The sequence below is a fragment of the Schistocerca piceifrons genome, chromosome 7, assembly GCF_021461385.2.
Source record: "Schistocerca piceifrons isolate TAMUIC-IGC-003096 chromosome 7, iqSchPice1.1, whole genome shotgun sequence".
NCBI classification, from domain to species: domain Eukaryota; kingdom Metazoa; phylum Arthropoda; class Insecta; order Orthoptera; family Acrididae; genus Schistocerca; species Schistocerca piceifrons.
In genome coordinates, this window is record NC_060144.1 from 39222514 (window position 1) to 39240830 (window position 18317).

Consider the following 18317-nt stretch of genomic DNA (forward strand, 5'->3'; position numbering starts at 1 on the left):
GCTCTGGGATGGGTCTAATGAGAGACTGAGATCCTGGTGAATTTCTGGAATGGGTTTACTGTGGCAGGATTTTTAAGTGGATGAATCTGACAGCTGGAGAAGTCCCTTCCATACAGCCTAGCCACTCCTGATCATCACACATACAGTGATCAGCAGAGTCTCTCAAAATATACAAAGGGTCTTACTGAGGCCTTCACAGATAGTAAATTCCCTTCCAACATTTAAAGGAACAGACCTCCTGTACCTTATCCCTCCAATAACCCCCCCATGTCCCAAAGCCCACTCGTCCAACCACAGAGGAGCATTTCACTCGTGACTCAGTGCCCCCCAGGACTGAAGCAACTGAATCACATCCTCTCGTTGCGCTCTGAAATGACGACTGTCTTACCTACTATCCTTTCAACCCACTGAACTTACACAGTATATTTGTTCATCCCTACACAACCCCCCCCCCCCCCCCCCCCCCCCCCCCCCTCATGGCTCACATCCCTGTGTTAAACCTCAATGCAAGACCTGTCCCATACCTATTCCCACCACTCCACTCCACTCCAGTCACAAGCACTACCTATACCATCAGAGGCAACGCTACCAGTGAAACCAGTAATATGATTCACAAACTATGCAGCAACCAATGTTCTGCATTCCATAAGGGAATGACAAGCAACAAGCTGTCTATCCACTTGAATGGCCACCAACAAACTGTCGCAAAGAAACAGCTGGACCATCCATTGCTCAGCACACTGACTAACACAACATTCTTCATTTTAATAACTGCTTCACAGCCTGTACCATCTGGATACTTGCTAACAGCACCAGCTTTTCTGAATAGTGCAGGTGGGAAGTCCCGCTGTAGTATATCCTACATTCCCACAACCCTTGTGACCTCAGTCTTTGTTAGTCATTGTCCTACACCCACCTACCTCCTTCACTGTTTCTACTCCAGCACTACACAGCCCTCCATTACACCAATGCATCAACAGTCTTCCTCTCTTCTTTTCTGCTGAACTCCCCCTCCCCCAACCTACATCTAGCCCTCTGACTCCACATAGTTGTCTTACTCTCTCTCCATCTCGTCCCTGTATGCTGTCTCCCATCCCTACACTGCTAACCCTCCCACTCCCCACCCCAGGCCCCTCCTTACTCCCACCACCCAGAGTGCGGCTGCTCATAGTCTGGCCTCAGCAATGAGAGACTGTGGTTTTGTATGTTGTCTAATTCTGATGAAGTCCTTTTTGCCGAAAGTTATATGTTTGACAGTCTTTATGCAGTGCCTAGCTATGACTCAGCATTTCCTTTGTACTTCCATATCCTACCTCCTTGTGCATTGATTCTTCCTGACTAGTCTCTATATCTGCTCTCGAACTGAATACACCTTACAATCCAATATCTGATTTCAGAATCACTGGCTGACCATGACGTGAGCTGGAATCTTCCCATATCTCACAGCCTTTTCCTTGCACACCTCCTCCTCTTGTGCAGAGTACTCACTGTTACTGACTGATTTATGGCAAAATTCAATTAGTCTTTCACCTTTCTTTTACCTACTACCAAGCCCTTATTCTCTGGTAACTCTTTCTTCTACTTCCACTCTCTACAGCCATATTACTATCCCCCATGATTATTACATTTTCATCTCCCTTTGCATATCAAATTATCTGTTCAAAACATATACTTTCTCTGTACTTTCATCCTCCAGTTGCAATGTTGGTGTGTATACCATGAAACCCATGCAATTCTACATAGAGTATGTTAAAGAACTAGCTCCTTTCCTGACAGCAATGCACTGTAAGTCATTGGATAAGTGAAGCATTCTTTGTGATTGGAAAAAGATGCAGGTCATTCCCATTCACAAGAAGGTTCATCAAACAAATGCACAAAATTTTAGCCCTTTATCTCTGATGTTGACCTTGTCATGAACCCTCTCTACTGTGCTGGGAAAGTTATCTCCATAAGGACACCATTACAGTGTGGCTAATGGCTGTGTAGTACTTTAGTAGAGCTGGCCATGAGGTCTCCTTTGTTGATGCTGCTGAGTCTGCATTGTCCATGTGGCTTCTCGTTGTCTAGGCCCTTTGCTGCTCTGGGTCCAAGGAAAGGTGTGGTTTTTTTTAATTATATTGGACTATCGAAATCATGACACAGTATTCCACAGTTTATTTGTAACAAAAACACACATTTATTGCCAAGATTCAAAAAACGACTACACTCAACTGCAGCCAAAACTCAAGTGGCCAAAAAGCCATTGTAGACCAAAGATCACGGTCATAAGCTACAAAGAACATACAATTCCAATATCGATTATTGATCGCAACACCTAACTTAGTATTATATTAAGCAAAAGCTTTTTTAACACAACTTTAGTGTATAATATAACAAAATGATGTCTATTTGTCAGTTCCATTACAACCTCTTGTAGAATTTGGAACATGTTTTCTGTTCACACATGATGACATTTCTAGAGATTGAAGATCTCCTCTGTAGGAATCAACATGGGGCTGAAAATAATGATCATGTGAAACCCAGCTTTCTCTTTCCATCTACAAGATGCAGAAGCAATAGATACTGGACCCAGTTTGATGCCATGTTCCTTGACTTCCAGAAGGCATACGGTTCAGTTCCACGCTGCTGCCTAATGAACAAAATATGAGTGTACAGAATATCAGACCAGTGCTGTGAATTCATTGAAGAGTTCCTAGAAACAGAACACATCATCTGTTTCTCAACAGAGAGAAATCTTCAGATATATAAGTGATTTTGGGCATACCTCAAGGGAGTGTTATAAGATCATTATAAGGTTATTACAAATGACTAAAGCAATTTGACCGAATTGCTGCAGTCATATTATGTGACATACTGTCACACGGCTTTGCACATACATAGAAAAACTCAAAAAGCTCTGTGCCCCTCCTACTGATTCTGTATATATCAGGTCAATCACCAAGTTGTCTGATGTTCAGTGCAGCATGTCCCCATAACCCTGTTAAAATGCACTGTCGATGATGCAAGCTCACAGTTTGGTACGTCTGTTAGTACAGGAGGCATAAACACCCTCACCATGACTGACCCATCAGCTTCTCTATTTCATGTATAAGAATTCACAAATATAATAATTGAAATGGAGTAGAGCACCATTCTATTGGCTGATGAAGCCTCCTTTGTAGATCTCCAATTGTGACATGTGCCAATTTTCCAACATGTCCAGATACACATGCCCTGTAATGGTCTTTTCACACACCTTTAAACCACGACACTGCACAGAACTCATTATCTTTTTAAGAATCTGAAAATGTTCTGCACAATATCATTGGGATTCTCTGTTCTCCAGATTCACACATTACAACTATCCACTGTACCATTCATGAAAAATGTTGCTTCGTTACTGAAGAGGAGTTTCTCATCAAACCCATCGTCTTCCATAAGGTGTTGCAACTGTCCCAAAAATTCAAAGCATCCTACTTCGTCATCAGGCGTCAGGGCTTGTATCAATTGCAAGTGGTAAGGCTTCAGCTCCAATTGTTTCCTTAAGACCTTCCAAATGGTCGGTTGTGGTACATTCAGCTCTCAGCTTGTTTTGTCTGTTGACTTCTGCAGACTATGTGCGAGACTCTCTCACATGCAGTCAACCATTTCTTCACTCATTGCAGGTCATCCCGTGCATTTCCCCTTGCAGAAGCATCATGAAGATTTAAACTGTGTGTTCCAACACTGAAGGGAGTTGACAGATGGTGGATCTTTGTCAGCTTCATTCTGAACCACCATTGCACTGTTACAGTACACTCATGTGAAAGCACTTCAAGCACAACATATGCTTTCTCAGTACTTGTTGCTATGCTGCCTAACTGTTCACAGTTGTGCTCTAATGGCAGAAATCTGAAGTGTGTCTGCAACAATATAAAACTTTTTCAGTTTTTCTGTATGAGCACTGTGACAATGTGTCAATTAATGTAGCTAAAGTGAATTTATAATAACCTTCCATTTTTCATAGTATATACAAATGACCTAGTGGATAATACTGCAAGTTCCACGAGACCCTTCACATGTCATGCTGTTGTGCACAAAGAAGTCGCAGTGCTAGAAAATCAAGCAAAATGAAGGAAGACCTGTAGAGAATTGACGCTTGGAACTGGGACTGGCAGTTGACCCTCAGCTCAAACAAATATAGTGTACAGTGCATAACTAGGCAAAAAAGGTCCATTATTGTATGATTACATGTTTGCAGAGCAATCACTGGAAGCAGTTTTATCCACAAAATATCTAGGAGTATCTGTACAGGCTGATTTAAATTTGAATGACAACATAAAACTAATCAGAGGGAATGCAGATGCCAGACAGTGATTTGCTAGAAGTATCCTCAGGAAGTGTAGTTTGCCTACGATGGAGGTTCGACCGATATTTGACCATTGCTCATCAGTCTGAAATCTGTTCCATTTAATACTGATAGGAAACAGAGGACAACCAAACGAGAGCAGCGCATTTTGTTACAGGCTTATTTAGTGAGCACAAAAGCATCATGAAGATGCTCAGTATTGTTTTGTCCTATGAATAACTCATGAAAAGACCATGAAGGTAAAATCAGAGAGATTTGATCTCAGTAGCACCGACACCATTCTTTCTGTGAACAGTTTGTGACTGGAACAGGAAAAGGTGGAAGTGACAGTGGTACTCTCCATCACACACTACGAAGGTGGCTTCCAGAGTATATGTAGATGAAGATGCGTAAGGCATATTTACGTTCATCTGCAGCCACATTAAATGATGTTGCAAAAGCCTCAGACATCAGATGTCGAGAGCACCACACCAATGTCTAAGTGGTCAGGGTTGCCACGAGCTTTGCTCCAAAGAAACAGACATCATGGGATATCTGAGTTCCAGAACCCCATGGCCACACCAGCAGGTGGTGATAATAGCATTCTGGCGAGGCCACCAAGTGGTGTGCATGTTGACAGTAGAGGTTGCTGGAGTATCGCACCTATTCCTGCAAAGCCAAAAATAGGTCAGCTTCTATACTACCGTGAGACTGCTATTCAGGCAAGCGCATGAACTTAGTAAAGCAGTTCCACCACAGAGAGCAACTGACATGAAAATTTCACCAATGCCTCACTATTGACTATGCCACCATGTTCTAGGACAGCCAGCAGCCACCTCATCTGGACTTTTAAGTGTGATCAGTGACATGTTAACCGAAACTTGGTATAAGTTCTCCTGCTTTTACTTTACCAAGACTTTATTTTGTGCTTCTATCCCTACTGGGTGACTTAAACTAGAGTGCTGACTTAGTTTATTTACAAATGCAAGAATTAATGAACGTGTCTTAAGTTGAACTTCAACTTTATTCAGACCTCATGATTCCTTCCCCTCCCCCTCCCCCTCCCCCTCTCCCCCCCTCCCACCCCCCCCCTCCCCATCATCCCTACCCTGCGAAGAGTATTACATTTGCACTTATCAACTGATTAGTTTCATGTATTGAGGAAATTAATTTTCCCCCTCGTTTTTTCCTCTTTTATTCAGAAACTTTAATTTTGTCTGCCATATGAGAACTACTGTTTATTTTCCAATGTGGAGGAACTTTTTTAATTTGAGACTTGAAGAAACTTTACTTCTGTAATAGAAGGTTGAGTCAATAAGTAAGTAGTAAATACCAGAATACTGTATATCATTTTAAATTAAGCACCTACATGTATCTAGAAGATGGCAGCAAATGCCACATGGAAGGTAGCCAGTGGTTAATGATCTGCAGTCAGACAAAGATGACAGTGTGCATCCAACTGGAACAACACAACTTTTGTGAGCTGAGATACTGTCTGCAGAGCATATCCATTGGGAAATTCATTCCTTATATGATTATAACTGTATTTCATGGAAATTCATGTCAATTGGATGGAGGACTACAGCACATGACAAGAAAAAGTCACAAACAACAATCATCCTGACCACCTTGGTGATCCAGTATGGCACACTGTTTCCCAGTCTAGGGATATTTTGCTACCCCCAGGACACAAGAGTCTTATGGGTTGCAGCAATTTATGGAATCAAATAAACTTGTTATATCCTGAGAGGTCACTCATCAGATGTGAATGCTGCCACAAGAATCCTATGCTGCAGGCTTTTAAACAAGTCATCAAACAATGGGATAAGTGTTTTAATTATACAAGGGGAGTATGTTCAAAAAGAAAAGAAATTTCAGACTGATACATACAGCTCTGATGTCTCTATACCACTTTGTGGCCTATTTACTAAGTCATCCTATAACAATGAAGATTTTGTTAAAGTTGTGAGAAATAAACTTACTATATTGTGGCTACATATCTCTCTAGTGGATATCTCAATATAACTGAACATACCTCTGTTCACACTGAAGAAAACAGATTGCTAATCCTGGAAAAGCTATATGATGCTTCATAAGTGTTCATTGAAAATTTGTACCAGACATGAGATTCAAATCCACAAGCTCTTTTTTAATGACTTCCACAAACAAAAGCTCAAAAATCTCACCCAGTATGTTAGCAGAGGGACAACAGAAAGAACAGTTAGATATGGGAACAACACTTGAGGCTACAACAGAAAAGTATGCTGTTTTAATAGGAAATGTGGTTCTTTACTGCTGAACACATGCTTGAAAAAACTGGAGGCACACATATGACATTGAGAATTTGAGTTGGTGTGATATAGTGGATAATTGACATAGTTGGTAAAAGCAACTGTCTACAAAAAGTGAGGGATTCAATTCTGAATTGTGTGTCTTCTAAATTTTCTATAAGGTCACACTGAATCAAATGCTCATGGAGACCACAATTTTTGCACACATTAGCTAGCTATCCAATGCCTAAAAATTTATTCAGTTTATCTTTGATGACTAATAAGTCTCCCTAGCATGTAGTTCAAATAAAATGTTTGTATCACTACCTACTTAGGCTATGTGTAGACTGAAACAGTTCAAGTGACCTGTGTGTTCTTACACTTATTTCTCTAACCACAAAGAGCACTGTTGGAGGTTTCTGTAGCCAGGCTCAGATCTATAAAGATGAAAGTCAGGGTATCTGTCCCAGGTGGCAATTTCAGGGGGCGTCAAATTCACGTCCTTGAAGAAAAATATCTTTTTCCACAAAGCGCCTAGCATCTAGGCTATGTTGATCTATGGATTGTTCATATGATTTTGAAATGCATCCCTGTTGATTTTTTAACATTTCTGAACACATTCTAAGTTGATTTCTGAATGAATGATAAGTTGATTTTTGAAAGCATGCATAATGTATGTGATATGTCTCTGCCAGGGAAATCCCAGTCGCATCTAGAATAAAAACTTTCCTTCAGAAAAAAGGGGATGGGGCTATACAAGCTGAGCTGAAAAACCCAAATGGGTGAATATCAGTCGCTGTTTGTTTATGTGTATGATTGGTTGTGTGAATCATAAGCATTGTTACAATCATTGGCGAAATTCACAGATTCCGACTACCAGTGTCGAAATAAAAGACTAACAGGAATAACAGATACAAAATATTATATATTATCTACTTGGTGTATACCCAGTAAAGTGAAATTTTCACAGAAAATTTTTGCCAGATCATTACACTACTAATGGCCAGTTGTACAGTCACTGGTTGTACGAATACGTAATAACGCCTAAGCAAAGTTGGTGAAAACCAGAGAATAAACAATGGCAGGAATAGTTACAGAATTACTGATCACAAGATGGTTTTTTAGAATCAGGAAGGAGAAGAAATGGGAACATCACACAAATTATATGGAAGAATATGATGATTCCAAATTTACATACAAAATTTGTACTACTATAGTTGAATTCTTTTATCTTGGTGGCTCGTACATGCCCACGCAGACATGGGAGATCGCTGAATTGCAAGTTGCAAATGACGCATGCTCCAAGAGAAGCAGCACCATAGTATAGTATAGTTTGCAAACTTAGTTTAGGGGGGAGCGCATGAAGTAAATCCATCACGGCCGCATTAACCTTTTCGCTGCTACAGAGATGTGCTCCCCGCATTCCGCGCTGTGCGCGATTTTGTCATCACTGCACTGCTCGCCTGTGCTGACACATGGTGTTCTGATTGCTTTGACACACTTATCATTCGATTTCACAAAAACTATTTGGCCCAAAAATTTGATTTTTAAACATCATCTTGACTGATACCTTCCCCCCAAAAATGATTTAATTTTGTTTTGATGTTCAATGCAGTTACTGTACAGCATTAAATGTAATAAACCATTGAATGAAATTTTGAAGAGTTTGCAGAGGTAAAAGTCCATATCGTATATTTTCCGTATGGTCGATTTTAGTTGCCACAATGTTGAGAATGAAATGTGGACAAGAAACCTACATTTCATATAAAATTTACTGTATAACAATACCTCGTTTAATTTAAGTACCAGATAGGTGTCGTATGTAATATTGAGAAATGTTCCGGTAATAATACATAGAAACTAAAATATATTGTCAGTGAGGCGCAGTACGCAAACTATTTGTGTTTATCACAACGGGTAGCAAATACTTGCTAAAACATAGATCAGTTGACGAAAACATTGAATATGATGATGTTGCCAAAGCAGCGAAGCAAAGAACTGCGTCAGACAATCAAGTAGCTTGGCAACGTATGAGCCGAAATTCTGCTCTAAATAATACTTTTAATACTGTCGCAAAGAATATATCTCAATATGAATAGTAAAACAGCAACTGCGTAAGAGAAGATATACAAACAAAACAGATAACATGAATATTGTATGTGTGCCTTTTCATTGTTTTTAATTGCTGTGAAAAGATTAGATAAACCGAAAACTTATTATGATTATAATGAAGAGACAAAGCACAAGAAATGTCAAAAAATTACATTCAAATGAATAAAATTCATGAAGTAAGACACTTCGATATTGTTTTTAAATAAAGAAAATATTATGAACTGAACAAGGTTTGAACTTAGAACCTTTTGCTCATCATTCAAATGATCTCCTGGAGGACTGTAAAATATAACGCAAATTACCTACACACACTTGGTATGACAATGGATTATTCACGTTTCATCGAAGTACAATAGGAAACAAACAATTACTGCTGTTTGTTATTGCGAAAAAGCGGTTCGTGAGAATGATACGAACACCTTTCCTTGCTATTGCCTCAATTGGGAGGCTTATTGCTTGTTTGGTTTAATTAATTAATAGTATATGAAGCAATTGGTATAAAGAATGCTTTTTCCAAACTTTCTATAAAAGAAAGTTTGCTATCAAGACATTGCTTTTGTTCAATTGCTTTATTTATGACTGAACATTTCTAAAATTGAAGCCACTCGTCCATGCTCTGCACTGCAGTTGAGCACTGGCAACGTTGTTGTCTGTTCATTGGCTGACTGTGTTTTGTGATGTCAGATGCGCAGAACGAACCAAAACTCGGCCACCGTCATAAATGACATGCACTATAGTCCTTTTCGATCTGATGGCTGAGAGACTGGAGCATATGAATGAAAGGTAATACTATTTGCTACTCTAAAAACTATTCACTTGTAGTATGTCTAATTTGATATTGGTACTTCATGATTTATATTTTGTCATGTTACTTTTGTAAATGAGGTAGATAAAAATGACCATTTGTGCCAAAATAGTCTTGCTTACTTGGTGTGTTTTACAATTGCTGCAATATTACAAAGGCCTATTTCATTTTATGTAGCAGACAGTGACAAAATATGTGTAATCAAATTGAGGAACCACACCAGTCTTGGGTACTGTTTGTATTAACAGCTTTTTCAGTATTAGACAGTGACATCTTGATTTTCCTTGTAACAAAATATTTGATGAACTTTGATGAGGTAATAAATTCTCAGTAGAGTGAAAAGCCACTCCAAGTTGCAAAATTTTGCTTTTTATTCATCCAACGATTAGTTTCAAGCTGAGACCCTTTGTCACATCAACATAACATAGTCAAAAATGGCATTTCCAAACATGTCAAAAATGTGCAATTAACATTTACAGTGCACACAGTAATCTGTTGAAAATGACATTTCTGGAGATGTCAAACATGTGCCACAAACATTTAAAGTGCATTTTCAGAAATGCCACTTTCAACTATGTTATGCTGATTTGAAAATGGGTCTCAGCCTGAATGAATCACTGAATGAATAAAAGCAAAAATTTGCAAATTGGACTGGTTTTTGTTCTACTGATTAACAGAAGTTGCTGACCCAAGCTACTCCAGCAAGCTGGAAGTTTGCAATAGATTCTTTCACAGAAAGGAAAGCACACCATGTAAAGCTGTAGCAAGATTAGAGAGAGAGAAAAAAAAAAAAAAAACGCTGGGATCTAAGGACTGAAGAAATGTGTACTGTCTTGTTTGTGTCTTGTCTTTATTACTTTTATGTCACACAAAAGAGAAAATTGTTAGCTAGTAGGCAATAAAGAGAGCAAATTTTCTGAAGAGTTCTTATTCTCCCAGTCACAAATAAGCCCACTCAGTATTAATTGTGACTTTTTTTAAATGGAGGTATGATGTCAAACTGTCTGACAGGGAGCAGGAGAGGCACCACAGGACCTTTTAACTTATACTATCCAGAATATAGGTTTGATGGCTTCCATTACCAGCTGTACACGTTTGAATTCCACAGAGCAAAATACAGTGATGTGCGATAGAGGAATGCTGTGTGAAGAGGCGTGGCACTGCACTTTGTCACACTTAAGAGCAAATAACGTGTCTTATATTTCCTCAAACATACATGTTTTGGATATCAAACTCTTCAGAAAAACGTGCACTACGAAATGAACATACTTTTGAAAATTCGATTTGTTTTTAAATTTTTGATGTCCTATCTCAAATGTTGGAAGGGGGGGGAGCACCTGTTTAGAAGTATCATACACCCAGGGCTGTTTGTAGCCAAGATAAACATAAGGCAAACTCCCACCACAGTAGTTAAAATTTTTTAAGCTTACTATCTCTGTAGCTTATGATGTCACAGAAAACTGCATGACAAGATAAATTATTTTCTTCCAACCACTCAGAGGGATGAAAATTTAATTATAACAGGGGACTGGAAAATAATATTAGGAAAACGAAGACAGAGAACATAATTAGAGAACACAGACTGGGGAAATAATTGTAAGAGAAAGCCCTACAACTTACCTTAGAAGATAGGTTAAGGAAAGCCACACCTACATTTCTAGCATTTGTAGACTTGGAGAAACCTTTTGACAATGTTGACTGGAATACTCTCTCTCAAATTCTGAAGGTGGCCGGGGTGAAATACAGGGAGCGAAAGGCTATTTACAATGTGTACAGAAACCAGATGGCAATTTTAAGAGTTGCGGGGCACTAAAGGTAAGCAGTGGTTGAGAAGGGAGTGAGACAGGATTGTAGCCTATCTCCGATGTTATTCAATCTGGGTATTGTGCAAGCAATAAAAGAAACAAAGAAAAATTTGGAGTAGGATTTAAAATCCATGGAGAAGAAATAAAAACTTTGAGGTTTGCTCATGACACTGTAATTTTGTCAGAATACAGGGAAGGACCTGAAAGAGCAGCTGAAAGGAATGGACAGTGTCTTGAAAGGATGATATAAGATGAAAATCAACATAAGAAAAATGACGATAATGGAATGTAGTTGAATTAAATCAGGTGATGCTGAGGGAATTAGATTTGGAAATGAGACACTTAAAGTAGTGAATATGTCTTCCTATTTGGGAAGCAAAATAACTGATGACTGCCACATCAGGGAGGATATAAAACGCAGACAGGCTATGGCAAAGAAAGCGTTTTTGAAGAAAAGAAATTTGTTAACTGTGAGTATAAAATTAAATGTCAGGAAGTCCTTTCTGAAAGTATTTGTATGGAGTGTAGCCATTTATGGAAGTGAAATGTGGCTGATAATTAGTTTGGACAAAAAGAGAAAAGACACTTTCGAAATGTGGTGCTACAGAGGAATGCTGAAAATTAGATGGGTAGATCATGTAACTGATGAGGAGGTACTGAATACAACTTGGGAGAAGAGGAATTTGTGACACAATTTGACTACAAGAAGGGATTGGTTGATAGGACATGTTCTGAGGCATCAAGGGATCACCAATTTAGAAATGGAGGGAAGCGTGTAGGGTAAAAATCATAGAGGGAGACCAAGAGATGAATACACTAAGCAGATTCAGAAGGATGAGGGTTGCAGTAGTTATTCAGAGATGAAGAGGCTTGCACAGGATAAAGTAGCATGGAGAGCTGCATCAAACCAGTCTCTGGACTGAAACCACAACTACAACAACAAGATCGAGAAGCATATGTCCATGAATCAGCATGGTTTTAGAAAGTATTGCTGGTGTGAAACTCAGTTTGCACTTTTCTCACATGATGTACTGCAAACCCTGAATGAAGGGCAACAGGCAAATACTATATTTCTAGATTTCCAGAAAGCTTTTGACATGGTGCCCCATTGCAGGCAGTTAATGAAAGGTATGAGCATATGGAATAAGTTCACAGATATGTGAGTGGCTCGAAAATGTCTTAAATAATAGAACCCATTATGTTGTCCTCAATGGTGAGTGTTCATCAGAGACAAGGATATTGTCAGGAGTGCCCCAGGGAAGTGTGATAGCGCTGCTGTTGTTCTCTATATACATAAAAGATTTGGTCGACAGGGTGGGCAGAAATCTGTGGTTTTTTGCTGATGATGCCATGATGTATGGTAAGTTGTTGAAGTTGAGTGACTGTAGAAAGATGCGAGATGACTTAGACAAAATTTCCAATTGATTTGATGAATGGTAGCAGCCCCTAAATGCAGAAAAATGTAAATTAATGGTGATTAGTAAGAGAAACAAACCCCTAATGTTCCAATACAGCATTAGTAGTGTCCTGCTTGAAATAGTCACACCATTTAAAAACCTGGGAATAATGTTGCAAAGCAACATGAAATGGAATTAGTGCATGAAGATTGTGCTAGGGGACATGAATGGTAGACTTCAGTTTTTTGGGAGAATTTTATGCAAAAGTGGTTCATCTGTAAAGGAGACTGCACATAGGATGCTGGTGCGACCTATTCTCTAGTACTGTCTGAGTGTTTGGGATCTGTAACAGATCAGATTAAAGGAAGTCATCAAAGCAATTCAGGGGCAGGCTGCTAGATTTGCTATTGGTATCTTCAAACAACACAAAAGTGTTACAGAGATGCTCAGGAATGGTAAATGTGGATGACTGGACCGAAGGTCATACCCATGTTGAGGAACACTATTGAGAAAATTTTGAGAACTGGCATTTGAAGCTGACAGCCAAACAATTCTGCTGCTACCAATATACATTGTGCATAAGGACCATGAAGATAAGATACGAGAAATCTGGGCTCGTACAAAGGCATATAGGAAGTTGTTTTTCCCTCACTCTATTTGCAAATTCAACAGGAAAGGAAATGATTACTAGTGGTACAAGATGCCCTCAGTCATGTGCCATAGAATGGCTTGCAGAGTATCTATGTAGATATAGACATAGATGTAGAAGTATGAATGGAGCCATCAGAGGTGGAGATCAGTGTTCAGGAAGGTGGCACATTGGGCTGAGGAGGATGAACTGAAGCAAATGGGAGAGGTGTTGAGGCTGTGGGAGAATGAGGGTAGAGTATATTGTTCTGGGTCCAGAACATGAAGATATCATCAGTGAACCTGAGCCAGACAAGAGGTTTGGGACTTTGCAAGGCTTGGAAGTTTTTTCCACTAGAAGAAGGAGGGGAGGAAGAATAGAGTTTAATGTCCTGTTAACAATGTTGCCATTAGAGCTGGAGCATTAAGATCAGATTGTTTCAAGAATGGGGAAGGAAATCAACTGTGCCCTTTCAAGGGTACCATCTCAGCATATGCCTTGACCAATTTAGGAAAATCACGGAGAATCTAAATCTAGAGAGCCAGAAGTGGATTTGAACCATCATCCTCCCGAATGTGAGTCAAGAGAGCTAACCGCTGTGCCACCTCATACAGTGTTTCCTCTACATGGCCCATTAACAGATTGGAATAAGAAGGTGCCATGTGCGTGCCCACAGTCTGCAGTGAATTTGTTTATATATCTTCCCCTCGAAACAGGCATAGTTAGGTGTGGGGATGTAATTATTTATATGCCTTCAGAATTAGGTGATGGGTTTGGAATTGGATGGCAGTCAGGAGAAGTAGAATGTGTATATGTATTCTAATTCAACAACAGATTTATCAAAATCTAGCACAGTTTTCATTGTTTCTTTTGTGTCACATGCTCAAATGTTTTTCCTTCTATTATTATATTTATAAACTAGCTGAGTACCTGGTGTTGCCCAGGTATGTATTCCAATCCTGTTATTCCATTTCCTCTTCATCCTCTGTCCATCTACTCATCACCCCCTTTCTCATTGTCCACCTCTTCCTCTCCACTATCTCTGTCCATCTCTTGCTTCCTCCTCTCACCCTCTCACCGTCCATCTCATCCTCTTTCCTCTCTACATCCATTTCCTGCTCCCCATCTCTCTGGACTGGCTCTATCTACTCCCTCCCCCTTTTATGTCCCTCTCCTCCTGCCTTCCTCCTTTCTTCAAGTTATCACCCCCATCTCAATAGATGACTGGTCATTCTTACCCCAAAAGTATTTCCTTCCAGTTACTAAGTGATATGCCTACAAAGTTCGGTTGAAATTAATCCAATGACTCAGGAGGAGCTTTTTACCTGTGGATTTGCCAGAGTATGTATATGTGACACATATTTCACACATATTTGGACACATATTTCATCTTTATCTGTAGAGAACTTTGAATTTCATCCTGCACTTTCGTTTTTACACAGCTCAATCTTCTAAACAATATCTCGGACAAAGATATAATTTTGTAGGTGTGTTCAGTGGCCTATTTGGATACTTTCTAAAAATGTGTTCTGAGGCTACAAATCATACACTTTAACACTTTATTAATTCTTGCACATAAAGTGTAAAGAGAGCACACTTTATACACCAAAACAATCATTGAAAACAATAACCTCCAAAGAGATACACTTGTTCAGTGCTTTTTGTGTCCACACTCCTGGCCATGTCGATGCAAGCAGTCAATGCCATCATACATTCTTCTTGAAATCTGAAGGCATTTCACCTGTCTCATATATCTTGTACATCAGGTCGAATAGGTTTATCATGATTGGCTTTCTTGACAATCTCAATAATTCTGAGGAATGCTGTCTGCTCCGTGGGTCTTGTTTTGACTTAGGCCTTTCCGTGCCTTGTCAAATTCTTCTGGCTCTATTATATCTCCCATCTCATCTTTATCTGCTTCCTATTCTTTTTTCATAATATTTTTATGAAATTTCCCTTGTAGAACCCTTCTACATATTCATTGTACCTATTTTGCTTTGCTTCATACTCCCTTACCATCTGTGCTCTTGATAGTCACACAATTACTTTTCATTCTTTTTTCCCAAAGAGCTATTTGTTATCTGAATCATGGGAGATATGAGCAGATTTCTTAAGGACTTAGGTAGAAGGTCACTCACAAGAATAAATATTTTGTAAACTTGAAACAATTATAAATATTTTTGAACCTACCGACTATCTAAGAATAGCTTGCTGGAGAATATAGTAATAACAAGGAAATAAATAAAAAATAAATAAATATTAATCAGGGATCACTGACCAAAAAACTAATGCAGCTAAAGCATGGAAAAGTGAAGGTATAATTTTACCTAGCCTCTAAAAGTAACTGGAGTAATGAAGTCACTGAGTAGCACTGGCAACTGATTTCTGTTTTGCTAGAAATTTAGATTTACATATCAGATACAGATGCCTTTCTGGTATTTCCTTAAGGGACGTATGAAGTTCAGGCCTTAAAAGTTATTCCAAAGCCAAATCTTACCTCATTAAATCTCTTAGTCATGAGTAGGATATGTGGTGCCTTCGTCGCTTTGTCGGTTTTCATCCATGCTTGCCCCAGAAATTCCCTGTGGAAGTATAATTAGCAAATTTATAGTAACTTGCTAATACTAAAAATTTTATTCTACATCACATAACAGAAGGAATAGTTTCTGAATTCATCAGTTCACAACAAATTACTTTTTTCAGCTTACTGTGGTATGGCAAGACTGGTTTATTTGTAAATTTTTTATATTTGAGGTCTGATTTAAAGGTAGAAACATTTCACCTTAGAAACTAAGACAAGTTCTAAATTATTTATTTCAGAAGTGAACAAAAGTGAGATGATTTATTTCATTTCTCTCGTCAAAAGTTTGTCCGTGAAATACGACCTATGCTTTCTAATTGAATTTAATCAGATTAGTGGAGATTAGTTTTGCATGACACGTAAAGACTTGTTTGTCTGAAAAGTAAAATTCAAGGAGAAAACTGTAAAACTGCAACAAGGTAGAACAGATGGCAATCTTCTGAAGGAAAAATTTGAAATACTTGCCAATAAAAACAGTTACAAGCAGGATAAATTAAACCTAGTTTTAAAGCATGTAGACTGATTTCAAAGGAAGAGAAATGAAAAGTACAGTGAATAGTACAATTAGAAATATGAGGAAAGTATAAAGAAGAGAAGGATAAACCACAGAGACAGAAAGAGGCAAATATAAAGATAAAATAGTATGAAATAAATATAATAAATTATACCAATGAGAAAAATGGTTAGTTGTTAATGATGCACACGGGTGGTGGGATGCAAGGAAATATAGATGAGTAAATTCCTACACTGGAATTTCAGGGTAACTGTTATAGGATGGGAAGATCCAAATGGCCCTTGCTAATTTGCACTTGCTAAATTGAAGTACATAATTAATAGTAAAATGTGTGATTTTTTTATCTTACAATTTAAATGTGCTCAAAAAGTGATTTTTTAGGTTCACTGTTCAATTTTCAACTCTTCAGAGATGGATGACATCCACTGTCAATGATAGTTTCCAAGCAAAGTCCTCAATTTGTAATCTTCATCCATGTTTCCAATTTGGTTAGTGTAAGATGATGTTTGTCTGTTCACCAAAGTTTACCTTAGAACTGAAAATTTCAGATGGCTTTAGGGTCTAAAACCTGCCACTGATGATATACTTTCAGTTCTCAATATTTTCTCTCATGTTACCAGTCTGCATCACAAACTACTAAAACTCAAACAATGGAAAATCCAGGATGTAATAATGACAATATTTTGAAAAGGATAAATTGATACTCACCATTTAGTGGAGATACTGAGTCACAGACAGGCAAAACAAAAAAGACTGTTAAGCAACCATGCTTTCAGCCAAAGTGCTTTCTTCTGAAATATACAATACACATGTTCATGCAAACACTGCTCACACACACGTGACCACTGTCTCTGGCAACTGAGGTCAAACTGCAAGCAATCTGGGTGGTTGGGGTAAGGAGGAGGCTGGTGACAGGAGGGGGAGGGATAGCAGTGTAGGGGTGGGGTATGGTAAAGTGCTGCTCGTGGGAGTATACAGGGATGTGGTGGAGAGAGGGTAGGGCAGTTAGATGCAGATGGAGGAAAGGGAGGCAAAAAAGGAGAGAAGTAAAAGGAATGTGGACGAATTGGTGGAATAGAAGACTGTGTAGCGCTGGATTGGAAACAGGGAAGGGGATGGGTGGGTGAAAGACAGTGAGTAATGAAGGCTGAGGCCAGGGGGATTACGGCAATTTAGGATATATTGCACGGAAAGTTCCCACCTGCACAATGGAGAAAAAGCTGGTGCTGGTAGAAAGGATCCAGATGGCATAGATTTTGAAGCAATCATTGAAATGAAGCTGATTCTTGGCCACACTTTGTTGGTGGCCATTCATGCAGATGGAAGTTTGTTGGTTGTCATGCCCACATAGAAAGCAGCACAGTGGTTGCAACTTAGCTTCTATATCACATGGCCCGTTTCATAGGTGGCCCTGACTTTGATGCAATACGTGATGCTTGTGACTGGACTGAAGTAGGCGTTGGAGGGAGAATGTATGGCCAGGTCTTGATCTTGGTCTATTACAAGGGGATATGAGCCATGGGGCGAGGGGTTGGGAACAGGGCTGGAATAGTGAAGGACTAGGATATTGTGTATGTTAGGTGGGCAGTGGAATACTATGAGTTCCCAGAGACTGGTAGGAAGGATAATGGATAGGCGTTACTCATTGCAGGGCACAATGAGAGGTAGCTGAAACCCTGGTAGAGAATGTGATTCCATTGCTCCAGTCCTGGCTGGTACTCAGTCATGCGGCTGGATAGCGGGACTTGGGGAGGTGGTGGATGACAGGAGAGATAAGGAACTGGAGGTCCATTTTCATACGAGGTTTGGAGGGTAATTTGGGTCTGGGAAGGCATCAGTAAGAACCTTGGTACATTTGGAGAGGGTCTGCTCATCACTACAGATGCAATGGCCATGTGC

At 39.2% G+C, this 18317-nt stretch overlaps 1 protein-coding gene across 1 annotated transcript in view; it reads right to left on the minus strand.

Moving 5' to 3' along the window:
- Positions 1–18317, minus strand: part of LOC124805408 (ras-specific guanine nucleotide-releasing factor 1-like) — an 871442-nt gene that overhangs the window by 143317 nt on the left and 709808 nt on the right. The window contains 1 exon segment of the mRNA XM_047265969.1: positions 15821–15905. Within this exon segment, the coding sequence (XP_047121925.1) occupies positions 15821–15905 (85 nt within the window).